The sequence below is a fragment of the Capsicum annuum genome, chromosome 11, assembly GCF_002878395.1.
Source record: "Capsicum annuum cultivar UCD-10X-F1 chromosome 11, UCD10Xv1.1, whole genome shotgun sequence".
NCBI classification, from domain to species: Eukaryota; Viridiplantae; Streptophyta; class Magnoliopsida; order Solanales; family Solanaceae; genus Capsicum; species Capsicum annuum.
In genome coordinates this window covers 226391235-226410320 of record NC_061121.1, presented here as the reverse complement: position 1 = coordinate 226410320, position 19086 = coordinate 226391235, and the positions used below count along the sequence as shown (strand labels likewise).

Below are 19086 nucleotides of genomic sequence, written 5' to 3'. Positions count from 1 at the left end.
ATATTTTATTTAAAGTAGTATGTATATATTGAATGGTACGTATATATATGTGCACATCTTCTATAGACGTATATATTTAACATATAAATGTGTATATATTTTATAAATTAGTATATAACTATATATTTAGTGTATGTATATATTGTAGTATACATATATTGTTGTATATATTTATTTATAGTAGTATATCTATTTAACTAACGTATAGTTGTATACACGATTACATGTGTAATTGTGTATATGTATTATGTGTATATATTTTTAAAATTCCAATGTAGTATATACTATATATATAGTGTATATATATTTTTTAACGTATTTAAAATGTATATAGGTGGGTATATATAGTGTATATTGGAGATTTTTTTTTTGACCGGTTTTAACCTGATTTTTAACCGTGTTTAGGTGGGTTAGATCGAGTTGGGTTAAGTGGGCCGATTCAGGGTTGTTTTTAAAATTTTTACTGTTGGACCCGGAACCAAACCGGACAGGCCCACAACCCAATTAAATTTTATGGGTCAGTTCCGGGTTGACCCGGCCCAACCCAACCCACTTAACACCTTTAGGTACAGTTGCGAAAAAATCACACTCCAAAGAGTAACAATAACTCAGCTTGTTCGACGTATAACAAAGCTCCTTTGCTGTGTACGGATTCAAAGAAGTCAAATCGAATCACACAAGTTTATTATATACAATCTTATTGGCATTTTTGCAAGAGGGAAGTGTCACACGCCTAAACCAATAAAGATCCATTATAGACAATCTTAGACTATATTTTTGCAAAAAACCGATTTCTACGACTCAAATCCATTACATATGATTACCAAATACGTCAAGGCTTCTCTTCAAACTAGTCTTAGTATATGCGCTCCGCGCGTGTAGTTTACTTTAATGAGTTTAATTTTATAAAATCACTTCAATATCTATCTTTTGGCGAGAAGAAGTTTGTGTTTAACTAATAAATTTAGAAACCACTTTAGAGCAACTATTACTATTTGACTAAGTTTTTAAAGTGTTTTTAAATGTATTTTTCTCAAAAATACTTTTAGAACAAAATTACATTCAATAACCAAGCACAAATAAATATAAATATTTTTGTTCATAAGAAAACAAATTTGAAAATCACAAAATTGAATATCCATTCACAAAACTTACAACTCTAATTCATAAAGTTCTATATAATAAAAAATATACTCATAAATCTAGAAAATTATTGAACTTGAAGTTGAAATAACACGACGGTATGCGGCGCTTACATTACAATCATTCACAAAATAAGATTACAAAGAAAACTGTAATAAAAACATCATAAGATTTAAAATGCTTTAGTCAAGTGACCTACAAATTGAAAAACTGATATTACAAACACAAAACTTAGAGAGAATAATCTCTCCAAAACAAAATACTTTACTTGTGAATGCTATTGTATTATTTGCAGCAATAACGAATCCTCAATTTATATAAGTCCAAATTTTTTTCCTCCAAAAAAGGATTAATCAAATATAAAAAAATAGTTTAAATTTTTTTTTTTCCATAAAAAAACTTTAATTATGGCAGAAAATTTGAGTAAATCCTAATAAAAAAAAAGAAACACTCTCAAACTTGGAACAAAAACGTGATATTTAATATAAAAATCAAAGATTTGTTTAAAAATTTCCTTAATTAGAAAGTTCATAAATTACGTGATATTTAATATAAAAATCAAAGATTTATTTAAAACTTCCCTTAATTAGAGAGTCCATAAATTACAAAAATAAATATTTATAATGTACGTTTTTAGGGTTTTTTAGACTTTTAATAATTAATTAATAATTGAAAGAAATAGGTGAAAAGATAATTTTGTCTATTGTGAATTTTTTTAATAAAGGGTAAAAAGTTCAAATCACTTTTCTAAAGGTCTTCACACTTTTAATATATTATAGATTATAGATATAAATATAGATTATAGATTAATAAAGGGTTAAAAGTTTAAATCACTTTTCTAAAGATCTTCACACTTTTAATATATTATAGATACATTCTTTGAAGAATGTGATAAATCAACTAATAAGAGGGCAAATATAATGATTTAGGATGTCATACACTTTTAATCAGAGATCTCGATTTGAGCTTGAGCAAATACACCCTTCCCCCTCCCCTACTCACCAAAAAAAAGAAAAAAAAAAACATAAATATACACAAATCCCATCCTTACAAAGTAATTATAGAAACCCCAACTAATTATGTATTTTCATTGGATGGGTGTATCGGGAGCTAGTTATGTATCTCGTCCGATTCAAAATTAAAAAAAAATATATCAAGAGCTAATTATGTATCTTTGTATTGCCGTTGAATGTATTATGTATTTCGACAGATTCAGAATTGAAAAAATATATGGGGAGCTAATTATGTATTTATAAACATTGAATGTATCGGGAGCTAATTATGTATTTCGACCCATTCAAAATAAAAAAATATATATATCAGGAGCTAATTATGTATTTTTGTTGGATGTATTATGTATCTCGACAGATTCAAAATTAAAAAAATATATCGAAAGCTAATTATGTATCTTTACAAAGAAAAAAATATATCTTCATTGAATATATCATCTCCTCTGTCAAAGTCAGACGTCTTTAACCTGACTTTCTGAGCTTAGTTAATTCTCGAAGTAGTAGCTCTGGATTGAGAGCTGGATGCTTATCAGAAGCTAATTATGTATCTCGACAGAATTAAAATTAAGGTTTTCAATAATTATAAAATATCGAGATTTTAATCAAGCTCAAAAATGTCGGAATTTAAGTTGTTAGCAGATGGATTGTTCGACCCTCAATCAGAAGTCGAGGGTCCGACTCTTGATAAGGAGAAAACTCTGTTAGGTGTGCTACTCCCGAATGAGTCCTACCCGGTGCGACTTTGGATTAATCGCATGGAAAAAAAAAAAAACAATTTGTAATTGAAAGGCAGAAGTGTAGAGCACGTGCAGAGAGGAAGGGGAGAAGAGTGGTATAGCCAATCTAGAAAGCAAGAGATAACTTCCCAACTTGCGATTCCTAAATTTTCCCTCTTCTTCTCTTTTTTCTTTTTATACAAACAAGTACTACTTACAAGCCTATAAACTGACACACTGAATACAAACAAACCTTTGTACAAGTTTCAGTTTCTTGGATGGTGGTAAACTCATTAATGGACTAAATGGGTGCTCAGAAAAGCATTCATGCTGGCAAAGGTCTCTTCTTTTCTTGGATTTTTATTATCTCATAACTCTATGGCAATTGTGTGTTTATTGAGGGTGTCAATAAAGGGTATCTATAGTTTTTGTTTCATATTTGTTGTGCCTTTGCAAATGTGGTTTTGGTTGGCTACAGTGTATGCTGATACTTCTTTTTTGTGCTTTATATTGTAAAGATTGAGTGTTGTCTATTATTATCTCTTGTACTTCCATTAGGTCTTTTTATGGTTTGTTTTGTCTTGAGCCGGGGGTGTAGGGTCTGCGTACAGTCTATTCTACCCTCCCCAAGCCCCGCTTTGTAAGTGAGAATATATTGGATATGTTGTTGTTGTATATTGTAAAGATTGATTATTGTCTATTATCTCTTGTACTTTCATTACGTCTTTTTATGGTCTGTTTTTGTCTTGAGCCGGGGGTGTGGGGTCTGCGTACATTCTATTTTACCCTACCCAAGCCCCACTTTGTAAGCGAGAATATATTGGATATGTTGTTATTGTTGTAAATTGTAAAGATTGAATTTTTAATCAATTGGAATGTTGGGAAACTCATTAACGGGCTAATGGGTGCTCAGAAAAGAAAAGCATTCATGCTGGCGAAGATCTCTTCTTTTTCTCCTTCATTCATTGAATTATACCCAAAATTTATTATCTTATAAATTGGGTGTTGAGAAATGCAAGGTAAGGTTGCGTATAGTAGACCTTGTAGTCCGGCCCTTCCTCGGCATAGAGGGAGCTTTAGTGCACTGGGCTGCTCTTTTTATCTGAAACTTGTGCTTTGTGATGTGTTTTTTGGGGTGTCAATAATCAGTACCTAGACTATAGTCTTGGTTTGCTTTGATGTTGTGCCTATGCAAATGAGTTTCTGGTTGGCCAATGTGGGTGCTGATGGTTCTTTTTTGTGCGTTATATTGTAAAGATTGAATTTTTATTCATTTTTCTTTAATTTTGGGTTAGTCCTTCTTGCAACTAAAATAGATTGAAAATTGATTTTGCTTCATGATTGCAAAGAGTGAAAATTTTCTTTTGTCTTACATTTTCCCTTACAAAAGATTGCAAACTTTCTTTTGAATTGTACTTATGCAAATGTGTTTTTCGTTGGCCATAGCGGGTGCTGACTGATAATTCTTTTTTGTGCTTTATATTGTAAAGATTGAACTTTTATTTACTTTCTTGAATTTGAATTGTTTCTTCTTTCAGCTAAAATAGATGTCAATGTGGATTTCACCCATAAACTATGTGCTGCTTTGATGCTCCAGCCTTTCAGGTTCTTACATATTAAAGCACTTCTTCCAATTGATTTTACCTTCATCAGTTCACTCTTTGTTTCTTACTATATGTTGCTGCTCTGTCTCTGTAAACAGGAATTCTGGCAGTCCCCTTGAATTGGTAATTGGCAGGTAATATAGTTCTCTCATGCCCTACTCTTGAAATTTTTAGCTTCTTTCTCTCTTGGTTATAAATTCTTGTTGGGGTTTGTAAGGATGGAGGGTTGAGGTCTTGGGTTTAAACAGTTTTTTTTCTATCATACTTAGATTGATAATCTTTTTTTTTTTGTTTTGCCAGTCTTTGCATAAAACACCCAAATTTATTTGGCAAGAGTGAGAAGCTAGATGTTTTGTGGGATAAAGGACTCTATGATTCCAATATCCTGATTACTTACCGGAAGCCAAGACCAGAATGGCTTGCTCAGCAGTCTCTTGTCGTTCAGGTGTGCTGTAATCAAAATTTGTTCTATCTTGTTTTATTTATTTCTTAGTATCTCTTTTTCAAAGAAGAAAAAACGCTCTAGGACTGAATATTTTGAATTTTGAAATAGTCTGGTTCATGAAAGGGTCGTGGAATTCACTTGATTGGAATTCAAATTAAATATGTAGGTTTGAATTTGTTTAATGAGCAATTTCGCCTCCCAATGTTCTTAGAATTTCATCACCAATGTTGAATCAGTTTTAAAAAGGATCGTATTGCGGTGAAGGGCATAACTCTTCTGTGTAAAATTGGTGTCACTATTTATTTGAAATGAGAACTAGTTCAGCTAATTTAAGTTTCAGTTTTAGAGTAGGATTTAAAACAAATTGTTATGTATGGAAAATCTGACACATCGTTGACTTTATTCCGAACTATACTTGTTGTCCAGCATTCCGTTTCTCCCGAGATTGGGGTCCATGGCTTACCGGAGGACAATTTCTCTCGGTCAGGAAGTGGTGGAGTTAACTTATGTCGCTTCTCTGCTGGCTTAGATTTGAGTGAGCCGGCAAGTTCCAACTGGAGCAGCAAGACAAGTATAAAATTTGAGGTGAGTGCCAATGACAGCACTTAATGGCAACTCTATGCACATGTTATTTAAACTTTACGTGTGAGGCTCTAAGCCTTGATTTTTTCGAGGAAAGTATAAATGTTATTTCTCATGCAGCATATTCGTCCTGTAAGTGATGAGGGTCGGTCAATAAACAGAGATATTCATGGGTTTCCAGTGACTTGCAGGTAGCTTAAGCTATTACTGATTCTTAAGTTCATTTAATTGGGTTCTAACTATGCTTGTCAAATGCTTGCTTTGCAGTGGTGGCTATCAAGATAGTATGGTAGTAGTTAAACAGGAGTCTCGATATGCAAAAGCAAACGATCGTAGTTTTTCTCAAGTAATTCACTTTCTAAGCACAAAATGGTGCAATATTCTCAATTTTTCTTCGTTTTGATATAATAGTGCTTGCAATGTTCGATATGTTTTCTAAAACACGTGCACACACTTGTCCAGTTTAGCCTGCAAATTGAACAAGGGGTTCCTATTCTTTCCAAGTGGCTGATCTTCAACCGATTCAAGTTTGTTGCATCAAGGGGACTAAAACTTGGCCCGGCTTTTCTCTTGACGAGGTGAGCACATTTTTATTTAGCACAATTGATGATTTATCAATTTGGCGTACTTTGTTTCTACAATCAAGTTCGACCAGTACTGCATTTACGAATCAAACAAAAATATAAAAATGAAATAAAGATAAATAAGCATCCAATTGCCGCGAGAACAACATATATGAAATAGTGAAAGTTAGGATTCAGTGCTTTAAAGTGTCTGATGATTTATTGGTAAGTTACTCAGGAATGGGCAAATATTAACGTGGGAAGCACAAGAGGAAGCATGTAGGAAGTAATGAACTAAATTACCAAAGCACCAGCGAAACAGTGTAACAAAGTCAAAGGTGAAATATGTTTGAAATACTACTTGTGCATTGGAGAGGCCAAGATCTATGTGCATTGATATTTATAGAAACAAGTAAACACATGGAAGCTGGACGTGGAACTAATAGAAACTATTGAGATTTTATCACCACCTTTGCCTTTCGAACTAATAAAATATTGAGTTTTTAGCTCTACCTTTCTCTTCAAATTCAATATAAAAGCAGTAGTTTAAGGATCTGGATTCTGCTTATTTATTTGTTCGTTCTTGATAAATATAGCTTCAATTGTTAGTCAGATTTATTAGCTTTTTTTGTTCTTGAGCAATATCTTTTAATTGTTTATTTAGATTTACTAGTTTTTTGTCTTCCTACTGAAGTGCTGAATATTTAGATCTGAGAGAGAAAAGCTCTCTGTTCTTCCTAGAATAGAACTACAGAAACTAAGCAAGACATTGATTCTCCCGCAGTCAGCCTTCTCCGAAGAGTTACGTTCTGGGAAGCATGAGAGTGGAGAGTATTCACTCATCTAAAAGTTGATAGACGGGTGATACTAGATATTTTGTTACTGTTGTCACATTTTTATTATTGAGTGTTGTGAGAGAAATTATTGAATGGGGTACTATATCAGTGGTCCTTCAACACTGGGTTCACATGATTGAAAAGGGAGGAAGGTGTACTATAGTTATAAATTATAATTCTAGTCTGATTGCCCACACTCTTATGGTCATATGGTGCATGGGTCCGTTCATGAAATTTTCTATCCTGTATAGTTTTATTTTCTTGTTTTCCTTTCTAATGCATCTTTCCGTAACCTAAAGTCCTACCTCTTTCTCTGACAGTCTCACGGGTGGATCTATTGTGGGGGATATAGCTCCCTATCAAGCGTTTGCAATTGGCGGGCTTGGTAGTGTTCGAGGGTATGGCGAAGGAGCTGTTGGCTGTGGTAGATCTTGTCTGGTTGCTAACAATGAGCTGACGTTTCCTTTGGTATGTTTTGATTTGTAAATTGTTGGATCTTTGCCTTTTAGGACAGTCGTTTGGTTCCACATTTTGCAAAAGTATTCTCTATTATCATTTTATTCCCGTAACTTCCTTAATGATGTAGAAATATGAACGAAATCTTGCTAATTTCAGATGGCATTCATTAATTCAGAACCCAAAAAAAAAAAAAAAAGGAACTGCGTGCACAGACTTGAGAAATGATTTGTTTGTTTTGGTTTTTGAAAAATCTATTAAGCTTAGTAGAACAGAATACAGTTATTTGAATCTGATTGTGATACGGTATTCTGATATTATTTGCTTTTGATATCTCTCAGCTTTCTCAATCAAGCCAGCAGCTGAAAATACCAGCGACATTTTAACTCTTACAATACAAAGCAAACTATAGTATCTTCCGAGTTTGAAATTAACAATGTCATACTTTGTCAATCACTTTAATTTTGTTGGCTTCTAGCTATGTTGCTCGAATTCTTCAAAAATAATTCCGTACCTGTGTTGGATCCTCCAAAAATGCATTATTTTTGAAAGATCCAACACATATCCATCAGCATTTTGGAAGAGTCCGAGCAACATAGCTTCTGAGAGGGACTTCTGAAGGCTTAATTCTATTAATTTTTTTTTCCTTCGATACCTCAATGTCTTTTTAGGTTTTTGATTAGAACTTTCTTTCATCTTTTCTGGAGCATTTTAATACAAACTCTTATGTTTTAGTAGCAGATAGGGTAGGGTGGGCAGACTCTAAGTTGTGTTTAGGGGAATGCAAGAATTTTTATCGGCAATGATGTTCTGTCTTAGTTGAAGAAATGCCCTCTCGTTATGTAAGAATTGTATTATAAGATAAATCATCATGTGAGAGAACTTTAAAGTCGAAAGAACCTTTTTTTCTAGCTTGAAGAAAAGAATTTTATTAATAAAGATTAGTTGTTAGGATTGACTGTTAAAAAATAGAGAGGAAAAGTTTAGTTGTAAGAAATGATATTTCGGGACTTCAAAAGTAGAATGCTAGCCGTGTTCTCGTATCTGCACTTGCAAGAGATGGAATAGAGTTACATAATTTAATTTATTGCTTACTTGCTTCTACCTTGTCTGTGAAATTAGTATGTACTAGTCTCAGATACTGCCATCGCTAGTTCCTGTCTGCATCCATTTGGATCTATTAAATTTTATATTGTGGAGTCTCACACCCAAATCCCAATGCTTCTTATCCAGAGCCAGATGCTTGATGGTGCCGTCTTCTTGGATTGTGGATCTGATTTGGGCTCAGGTCGTCACGTGCCTGGTTAGTGCCTTAGTAATTCTTACATCATGCAGAAGGTTTGCTTAGTTTCACCGACTTCTGTTGAAATTAGAAAATATATATGAGAACTTTAGAAAATCCTCATGTCAATTACTCCTTTTGGATAAGTTTGAGAATTTCTGTTTGCTTAGTTTTATAGTCTTTCTTTGTTTTCTTATGTTGTTTTCATTAGGGTTGTGGGGGGATGGGGAAGGAGGGGCCGCCAATATGTACAACAATAACAACCCCGTGTAGTCCCACAAGTGGGATCTGGGAAGGATGGTCGACCAATATATATGACAACTGCCATAAGCGGTTTGAGAAATTATTTTTTCGTATTGGTTTTTGATTTTCTGTATATTTTGCATTACTTGTTTGTCTCACTCGCTCCATCTGCCATAGCCTGTGTTTAGTAGTTCACTTGTGGTAGCTGGTTCATCCTTTTGTTTCCCATGAAGCTGTTAATGATTTAGCTTATGACTTTAAGCAGTTAAGCTAATGATGTTCTGGTTATGGTAAACTGCTACTTTCAAGATTTTAGTACATATTTTAGGTTTTATTGTAAAAACGCCGATCCTCCCTTACGGCTAGATGTCTTTTGTATCTATATAGCTGTCTTCGCCCGTAGACTCAGAATTCTGGATTTCTGTATTTAGATGATTGACTGCTTTCATAACAAACAATGAGACAGCCGATTCATCCTTTCACGCGTGTGTATCCCTCATACATAAAACATTTTGGTCTTCTCGATGGTTCTCTTTTTTTGTGTGTGGATGAAAAGAGTTCACTATCCTGATATTGCTACCCTAGTTTCATAAGAAGCATTTTCTAACATTTGAGCCATTGATGATGTATTTCAGGAAATCCTGGTCTTAGACATGGCAAACCAGGAAATGGAGTTGGACTCGGATATGGCCTTAGATTCAAGTCTCCGTTGGGACATTTCCAGGTGGACTATGCAGTCAATGCATTTCAACAACGAACAGTGTACTTTGGCTTCAGTAACCTCCCCTCGTGAGTCTTAATCACAACACTTGCCACCGTGACATAACTTATGGTCAGCATTGCATCCGTAGAGAAAAATTCCGAGAATATCTGTAAGGATCAGACTTTGAGCTCCGATCAGTGGTCTGTCTGGTCTGTCCCTTATTCAGAGCGAAGGCTGTTTTCTTACAGGGACAACAATGAAGATTTTTTCATATTGAGCAAATTAGTGCATGAGGTGGTTCCATTTGTCCCTCCTATCTGTCAAAGATCAGATAGATATTTGTACATTCTTTACAGTGACCATCAGGAGGTTAGTTTTGATGTCAAAGTTTATAACTTACAATATACAATGTACCCATTCAACTTCCTTTCATTCTTTTACAAATATAGAAATTTGTCAGTTGATTTCATTTACCAATCTTAGCTCCAGAGTTACAAATGATGTGAGTTTGATTTACTGGTTTGGCACTGGATTAAGTCTTGGTCAAATCTGTCCACAGACAAAAGTGTTCATTCTACCAAGTATATTCATTGACCCCAAGAAATTATAGGTTTCTTGAGACAACTTCGTGCTATGTGATTTTAAGTCTACCTCGTCTTTTTTTAACACATGCACTCATCATAGTTTCACATATACAGACCGGTGCATTTATAGGTTGAAGCAAGACATAACCACACCATCTTAAACGACCTTCTCTTATTTTATCCTCAATACGTGCTGCTTGCATTTCTACACCTGTGTCATAGAAGAATATCACTCCTGCTAAACATGATGTTGAATGTCTAAAGTCATTCATGAGCTTATGATAAATAATACGTACATCCTTTGTCCAAATATGTATCTTAAACAAATAGTTAACTAGATTCTTGAAGAGAAAAATGACTAACAGTTTGAAGCGATGGAAGTATTTGGTTTTGGTCAGATGATAGTACTAGTTCTTTCTGAAACATCGATGAACCTGTCATCCTCGTTTCATGTAGTGGTAACCGTGAGAGCAACTGGTTTATACTAGTCCTAGCATCAGGAGAACTGTTTCTGATCAGATGATAGTACTAGTACTTGCAGAAGCATCGATAGACCTGTCATCCTCATCTCGTATAGTGGTAACCATGAGAGCAACTTGGTTGATACTAGGCCTAGCTTCAGGAGAATGGTTCACACATTTAACAGCAACTTGTAACAAATTAACCATCCTTTCTTCACTTGCACCTTCTTGGATCAAAGTTCTGTCAAATACTTCAACAGTCCATTCTTCCCTTAGTACAGAAACAACCCAACTTGCAAGTTCTATTCCATTGTTTTGTACTTTTCCTGTTAGCAACTCCAAAAGAATGACCCCAAATGCATAAACATCTTGTTTAAAGATTGCTCCTACATTTTCATCAGCTATAGGGAAGACATAATTGGAATTGCTTGTAGTAGTAGTAGTACTGATTTCAGCAATGCTCATAAGACCATATTCGCCGATCATTGGCTCCATGTTCTTGTTCAACAAAATGTTAGATGATTTCAAGTTTCCATGAGCAATTCTGTCATGTTGAAGCTCCTGATGCATGAAAGCTAAAGTGTCGGCTACACCGGCTGCTATAGAAAGTCTGCTGCTCCAATGAAATGTTTGGTCTCTCTGGATTCCTGACAAGCAGATTCATACACAAGTATTGAAGATGTAATTAGAGCACAATCAAGTCTCAACCATTGTCTATAATCAAAAAAGGATATGTCCGGATGCTGTTTAAACTTTTAGACGAGATGATCACACCAATTCAATATACAAAAGAATAGTAGTGAATAGTGATAAGTATTTCTTTTTAAAGGTTAACTGACTGAATCTTACCTCCTAACAATTAATATCTTAAAGAAAGTATTTCACATACCTAAAAGCCTAAATGCTACTCATTGATCCATCATATATAATAAGCTAAACAAATGTTTGCGCTTTCTAACAGTTTAAGTTTTTAGACGATGACCACGTCTCACAATTTCCTATGGTAATAGAACATTTTGATATCTCACTGCTGTGCACCCATTATCACTAAGAACTTCCACATGCTTTGCTGATGAAAAAGAATCAGACCCTCGTGCAGTTTAAGTTCTTAGATGATATGGTCACACAATTCGATACACAGAAGAGGAGACTAATAGAGTGAATTACCTTGTAGAAGTTGAAGAAGACTACCATTGTTTTGGTATTCATAGACCAAAAGCTTCTCTTGTCTAGAAGAATAAAATGCAACAGCAGGCAACACATTTGGATGCCTGATTTGGTTTAGTTTCTGCATTCTCTTCTTGAATTCACTACCAGATATTGACCAATCTTTAATCCTCTTGACAGCCAGTGTCATTTTGGGATTGTCACACATCACTTTGTACATACTACCATGTTTCCCTCTCCCAAGCAACTCAGCTGGTGCCTTAAGCAAATTCTCAAATCTCAATCCACTATACGCCTCAGGACTAGTAAGAACCACGAGTGATTGTGAAACAGCAGTGTTGCTCTCATTGGAAGAAATGACAGCTGATGAGATATCTGAATTGCTTGTGCCTTTCTTAGATTGATCCATGGATGTAGTAGTATCATGATAAATTGTGGCCATCTTTTTCATCTCCTCGATTCTTGATTCTTTCTTCTTCTGCTTCTTCTGCTTTCGTTTTTTATAGACGCATAGTAGGATACCAAGAATCACAGCCAAGCCTATCAGGAAATAACCTGAATACATGAGAATTTCATCTCTTGAAAAGCTGCTCTTTGGCTTGTCATGATCATCTGATTCTGAATCTTCGGACAATGATGAGCATTTTCTTGCCAAAGGGGCGCCACACAACAGAGGATTGTTCGTGTAGCTACTGACTGGGAAGCGATCACCTTCAGGCGGAATCAATCCACTGAAATTGTTGAAAGAGACATTAAATGCAACAAAGTTCGAGAAATCAAATTCCGGTATCTCCCCTGATAGCTGGTTATTCTGAGCCTCAAATTCAATCAACCCCGAAATCCTGGATAAATCAGGCAGAACACCTGATAATTCATTGTTGGATATGTCAAGCCTTTTCAAGTTATTCAATCTTGAAAATGATTGTGGAATGCTACCCGAGAACCGGTTTCCACCAAGAAAAAGATGTGTTAGATGCTTGCATCTGCCTATACTGTCCAGGTTTTTCCCCTGAAGTAGGCCATTTTCAAGACTCAGGAAAACAAAGGTGTCCGCGATAGGCTCCACATTACAAATCGTGGTAGCATCAAATGCTCCAGACGAAAAATCATAACCGTCAAGAATGATTTTCTCCACAGAAAGTGTCTTCATGTTACATGTAACACCAAGCCAGTTGTCCTTGCAAGGTTCAGATGTCAAGTTCCAGCCCGAATTAGTACCAAGAATTGTACTATTATTGTTAGATAACTCAGCAAGAAACTTGAGCAATGCATCTCTAGTCACTGTTTCATTACATCTAGCTTTGTCAAGAATGTAAAAGAATGAAATGAAGAGCAAAGCAAAAGTGAGAAGTTTGAACATTTTTGCATGATACTACTAGCAAAATGAGGCAAAAAAGGAGGATAATAAGCAGATTCCTCAAGTGGGATACAAAATATGATGAATTATTCAGTCATGATTGTTGATATTCCCAATGTTTGAACAGTCTATTATCGACTAGTTTGGCGCCATTTGGCGGAAAACACAACTACTAAATCCAAAACTGGCCGGCTGCAGAATAGTACTTCAACTTTTTCCTCTACTGTCTTTTTTTTCTGTCATTACAACAACTTAAGAAACAAAGCACATTGTAGACATCCCTTATGGAAAAATTAACAAGAAAGGACAAGTTAAACACACTCTATTATAGATCTAAACTTGTCATTTTCGATATGAAGTATAAATATACACGTGAAAAATCACTTAAACGTTAACTGATATTGAATTCTGAACTCATAAGTTTAAAAGAGAAATGAATTCAGTGCTAAGAACCTTAAAGATAACGAGCACATCAGGTTTGAACACATGTTTGAAACAAGAACTCGAATTCCAACACACATATTGATTGGTTACATTAACCACAAGGTGGTAAGTTTTCTACACACAATGAAATTCATCACACATCTGCAGGTTAGGTATATTGTCCCTGAACTACCTTTGGCACCTAGATTTACATGGGAAGGCGAACCGAATATTACATGTAAGGAGAAGAACCGAACTAAAACATGATCTCCATTTAGGATCCTAGTATATTCACTTCAAGGATCAGCATGTCCAACGACTTCGTCATCACTATCGCTCCGTCCACTGTACTCCTCTTCACTAATCTCCTCGTCGCTGTCGCTCTCATCTTTTGGGGCGCCAATGAGGTTCTCCTTCTTTGCATACCGTTCACAATACTCTACATCATGAAAAAATGTGTCAGATGATATTGCAACATAGCATATCTTCCTAACATGCACAATGGCCATGGTTATCAAATAATCACCTTTCACTTTTTGCTCGTATTGATTCTTGTCTTTCATCATCAGTGATGCTGCATCACCATTTAATGGATCTGACGGATTCGGATATAGCAAAAGTTGTGGTAGAAAAACCTCAAATACATTTAAGAGATCTGCATACCAGCATATGCTTGGTCAGAAGTCGTGGAGCTCACAGTTTACGGACGTTTTATGATGTTATCAACACCTTGGGCTAAACTTTCATAAAAAGAAGATATATGCAGTGCAAGAGAAAAACTAAGTTATATGACGCCTCACATAAAACCAAGAATGACACTACTAGGAATTTTCATCTCAAAGGTACTTTTTGTAACATATTCTGCATGATGGAACGAGGGTTGAGCATCTATTAGTTCATATCTACAGCCTATGCTTAAAGAACCTTGAGCGGAACAACTTCAGTCAGAAGATAAAGTGAAATCCAAACGTGTGAAAAAAACTACGCAGAAGTAAGAGCTCATGTCATTAAACATTTTTTCAACCTAAGAATCTTAATGCTTTGTTCATTTAGCAGTGCACAATTACCAAACATAGGGCTCCATGACTGATTGATGACATCCAAACATACAGAGCCAGACCTGCAATAACAGATGAATCTCATGAGCGATAGTGCATTAACATTTTCCTCAGATGCACCACGTAGACTTGTGTTACAGAGGTTCAGCAAAGAGACTAAACGTACAAAAACCATCTATGACAACGTATACATGTCATTAACATAGTAAAAGGAGATTGCATAAAATACAGAAAGAATGTATATATAGCTTACAACTCATCAACATTAGGGTGGAATATTTTGTTGAGAAATCCGATGGACGGAGACTTGTAAGGATAAGCATCTGGCAATTCGACTCGTATTTTCCAGACTCCACCTTCATAAGGGCCTGTAACGATTTAGATAGTTAGAAAATGCCCAGAAATAAAAACAGATCCACAACCAATTAACTGTATGAGTCTATTTATCTAACTAAGTTGCTCCGACCCTTCAAAATTCCTGTTGCACCCGTGTCGGAAGGACACGGTTTGGGTATGAGCTCCACACCGAATTTGATCAACTTACCTTGGCTGTTTTGACTACATCTATGACTAATCCATTCAGTGTGGATTGATTAAATTTTATTAGTTTTAAGTCAATAATATCTATTAATTGAAATATATACTTCTAAATGTTATAATATTATATTTAATGGCAGTATAAGCACTCGGGGGTCGAATCCTAACACTTATTTGATGAAGAATCTGACCTCTAGATCAGCACCCGTCTGAGCAACACAGTTATCTAAGAAAATAGCATTTCCAATTGCAATATCATATAATATGTAATGTGCTGCTCTACGGGAAAATCAACAAGTGCAAGATTCTAGCTGGAAACCTACTTCCGTAGCTAAGAGCGGAAAGGTGATGTAAGATGATAGCGTTAGAAACCACATTTTGAGATGATTAAGGGACAAGCAGCAATGTCACAAAATCAATCAAAGACAAAGTCAAACAAGTATTTTCGTGGCATTACTTTCTTTGGGGCCGTGAAATTCCACGTTGAACTCCGTAATTCCATCGTTAATTGTCTCCACCGTGTAATCACTCATCATCCTGTGAAATGAAAATGACATAAAGAAACCTCATGGTGATAATAAAAAATTGGCATATGAATTTTCACATATACTCAAAACCATTCCTCGATCAGATAAGATGAAGTAATATATAACTCAATTGCTTAAAATCTACAAAAAATATATCGGACATCAAGAAAATCCTATGGCGGATGTTCTTACAATTTCATAACATCCATATCTCTTCTTTTGCTTGGAGAAGACATTTTCAACTAATTATTGGTCCTCAGAATCTGCGGAATGAAGGCGCAATGATTCAACAAATAAGTTTATAAGTTACGTAAAGATGTAAAAAGAGAAACCAAACAATGAAATCAGAAATAATACTGCTGTTTTTTAAAGAGCATAAGAAGAAATGGCTACAACAACAACGACCAAATGCCTTAAACCAAAGCAAGTTGGAGTCAGCAATATGGAACTTCACCATCCATGACGCTTCATTCCGTCATTCCGTCCTAATCTAATATTGTAAAAAATTTAGATTCTCTATCACTAGAATTTCTCTACGTTTGCTACTGGTAAATAAGATTCTGACAAGACTAGAAAACTCTAAGCAGACATTGGACCTAAAATAAATGTACAAACATGTCTAAAACTTAATTTCAACTAGTATGTATCACCTACATAGATCTGCTTTCTACCACGTGTCTATTCTCCATGTATCAAAAATCAAGTATGTAAAGCAAATACGGTATGGAAGAAGCCATGCTAGAAACAGTTACGAAGGCAACAAGTAGTAATCAACAAATAATACGGCAAATGCAGCAAAAGAAACAATGGGTAGTGCTAAAATCGAAGAATAAGATAGTAGGAGAATAATAATAACAGTAACGGATAATGTGATAACTGCAGCAAAATAAGGGAACTAGACAATGTCCAACCACCTACTAACCTTCTACTCTAATCCCCGGCCTCTATATCTTCCTATCTATGGTCATATCCTTGGTAAACTGCAGGTATGTCATGTCCTATCTAATCACCTTTCCCCAAAACTTCTCCGGTCTATCTCTACCGATCCTTATACCCACTATAGCCAACCTCGCATACCTCATCACTAAGGCATCTGTGCATCTTCTATTCACATGCCCGAATCATCTCAGTCCCCACCTCCCTCATCTTGTAAACCATAATGCTACTCCCACATTATCCCAAATAGCTTTGTCACCGATCCTATCTCTCCTAGTATACCCACACATCCATCTCAACATCCTCATTTCCGCTACTCTCATCTTCTGAATGTGAAAGTTCTAGACCGACCAACACTCCGCCCCATACAACATAGGTGGTCACACCACTTTATAAACACTACATGATTTAGCCTTGGTGGACAAAGTTCCTATGCTAGTGGGAAATAGATAACAAGTATCACATGTAATTAGTTGAGACGAGCGCAAGCTAATCCCAACACCACGATTATAAAAGAAAGAAACTCACAAACTTGACTTCCTCAACATACACAATCCATTCCAAGAACCATCACACATAACAATTAATTCAAACTAAAACAATCACATCATTCAAAGATGAACTCTACTCTTTACAAAGCACAATTAAATTGTATTAGATAAAACCAAATTGCAAAAAGATCAAAACTTTAGCACATATAACCAAAAACAAACCAACCCCAACAAACAAAAAGTACCCCTTAATTCATTTCATTGCTTCAAAACACAACAACAACAACAACAACAAGAAACAATCTACAACATCAAATTCAAGATTAAAATGAAATTACACTAACAAGAAAACCATGCACAAAGTAGAAGATCTGAATGAACAAAAAAACAAAAAACAAAGTGAAAAACAAAGAACAATAATATATATTATCTCCAAATATAAACAAAAGAGAAAGGTGTCAACATAATCTTGTTAGCATAAAGTTACAAAGTTGAAAAAAAGATGGGCACGTGCAATGTAATAACAAGAATTGTACTAACAGTAACCGTTACGTGGCTTTTTTTTTCATTTTTTATGCTTTGATTATTTATGTTACCTTTTAAGTACTATTAAGCAGTAGTTTTTTTTTTTTTTCCTGAAAAATGATAAATTATTTATGTTCCTCCATAGCTATAGCTTAACAAAAAAGGTAATTACTATAGTTATAGAACATTATCCGTATTTACCTCTTCTCCGCAACCTTAAATCTCCAAATTTATTACTTCCCCAACCACCCTTTTATGCTCTCAAGTTTTGAATTCTAATCCTGAAAATGATAAAAATAGTAAAAGTCTAAGTCTGTCAAACGGCCGGGCTGATCCGGCCCACTAAGCAAACCCGGTTCGGTATGACCCGGACAGCCCACAGGTGGTAGAATTTCGAATCTCGGATTGGGTTATTTTTTGTTTTGGATCTAGTTAACTCGGCCTAAGCCCGTCGGTTAACCGGTCCGACCCAATTTTTTTATTTTTTTTTTAAATGGATTTAATTAAAATTTAGTTTTAATATATTATTAATTTACTATCAAGTATTATTAATTTATATGTGTGTATATATATCTTTTATAAACGTATATATTTAACGTATGTGTATATGTCTTATAAACTAATATATAACTATATATTGTAGTATATATATTATAGTTTATGTTTTATTTAAAATAGTATATATATATTGAATAGTACGTATATATGTGTATATATCTTCTATAAACGTACATATTTAACGTATACATGTGTATATGTTTTATAAATTAGTATATAATTATATATATAGTATGTGTATATATTGTAGTATTTATTTAAAATATTACATATATATTGAATGATACGTATATATGTGTATATATTTTCTATAGATTCTAAATTAGCACTCTCTCCGTTTAAAAAATAATGATCTACTCTGACTTGACACAAAATTTAAGAAAATAAAGAAGAATTTTGATCTTGTGGCTTTAAATTAAAGTTATGTCAAATGTAGCAAAATACCCTTTAATCTTGTGGTCCTAAACATACTATGTGGAAAGTTGAAATTAAAGTATTGTCAAAAATGTAAAGAGGTCATTCTTTTTTAAACGGACTAAAAGAAAAGTATGTCATTCTTTTTTAAACGGGGGAGTATATATTTAACGTATATACGTGTATGTGTTTTATAAATTAGTATATAACATATATATATTGTGTGTATATATTGTAGTAAATTTTATTTAAAGTATTACATATGTATTAAATGGTACATATATATGTGTATATATCTTCTATAGATTCTAAAGTAGTATATATTTAACGTATACATGTGTATATGTTTTATAAATTAGTATATAACTATATAACTATATATATATATATATATATATATATATATATATAGTTATTGTAGTATATATATATTGTAGTATGTTTTATTTAAAGTAGTACATATAT

The 19086-nt window shown here is 34.3% G+C and overlaps 3 protein-coding genes across 9 annotated transcripts; 1 reads left to right on the top strand and 2 right to left on the bottom strand.

Annotated features, from left to right (window-relative positions):
* The first annotated feature begins 2953 nt into the window (after positions 1-2953).
* On the top strand, positions 2954-10052 carry LOC107848540 (outer envelope protein 39, chloroplastic). The gene is made up of 11 exons (XM_016693333.2): positions 2954-3208; positions 4408-4474; positions 4572-4607; positions 4774-4918; positions 5345-5503; positions 5621-5691; positions 5768-5846; positions 5963-6078; positions 7220-7367; positions 8589-8658; positions 9516-10052. Exons 1-11 carry the CDS (start codon positions 3175-3177, stop codon positions 9671-9673), a joined length of 1083 nt encoding a protein of 360 aa, XP_016548819.1. The 5' UTR covers positions 2954-3174; the 3' UTR covers positions 9674-10052.
* Positions 10053-10177: 125 nt separating this feature from the next.
* LOC107846191 (probable inactive receptor kinase At2g26730) lies at positions 10178-13474 on the bottom strand. Its single transcript, XM_016690640.2, has 2 exons — positions 11796-13474; positions 10178-11275 (listed from the first exon to the last, which is right to left on the bottom strand). Exons 1-2 carry the CDS (start codon positions 13153-13155, stop codon positions 10683-10685), a joined length of 1953 nt encoding a protein of 650 aa, XP_016546126.1. The 5' UTR covers positions 13156-13474; the 3' UTR covers positions 10178-10682.
* A 116-nt stretch (positions 13475-13590) lies between these two features.
* On the bottom strand, positions 13591-18042 carry LOC107848069 (ubiquitin-conjugating enzyme E2-23 kDa). 7 transcript variants are annotated; one of them, XM_016692729.2, is made up of 7 exons: positions 17851-18042; positions 15890-15960; positions 15628-15707; positions 14887-15001; positions 14643-14695; positions 14102-14230; positions 13591-14014 (listed from the first exon to the last, which is right to left on the bottom strand). In XM_016692729.2, exons 2-7 carry the CDS (start codon positions 15931-15933, stop codon positions 13872-13874), a joined length of 564 nt encoding a protein of 187 aa, XP_016548215.1. In that variant the 5' UTR covers positions 15934-15960; positions 17851-18042; the 3' UTR covers positions 13591-13871. The 7 variants fall into 7 exon arrangements, with proteins under 7 accessions (XP_016548215.1, XP_016548217.1, XP_016548218.1 ...); XM_016692731.2 differs by lacking the exon at positions 17851-18042 and adding an exon at positions 17721-17833; XM_016692732.2 differs by lacking the exon at positions 17851-18042 and adding an exon at positions 17665-17699.
* Between the last annotated feature and the right edge of the window lie 1044 nt (positions 18043-19086).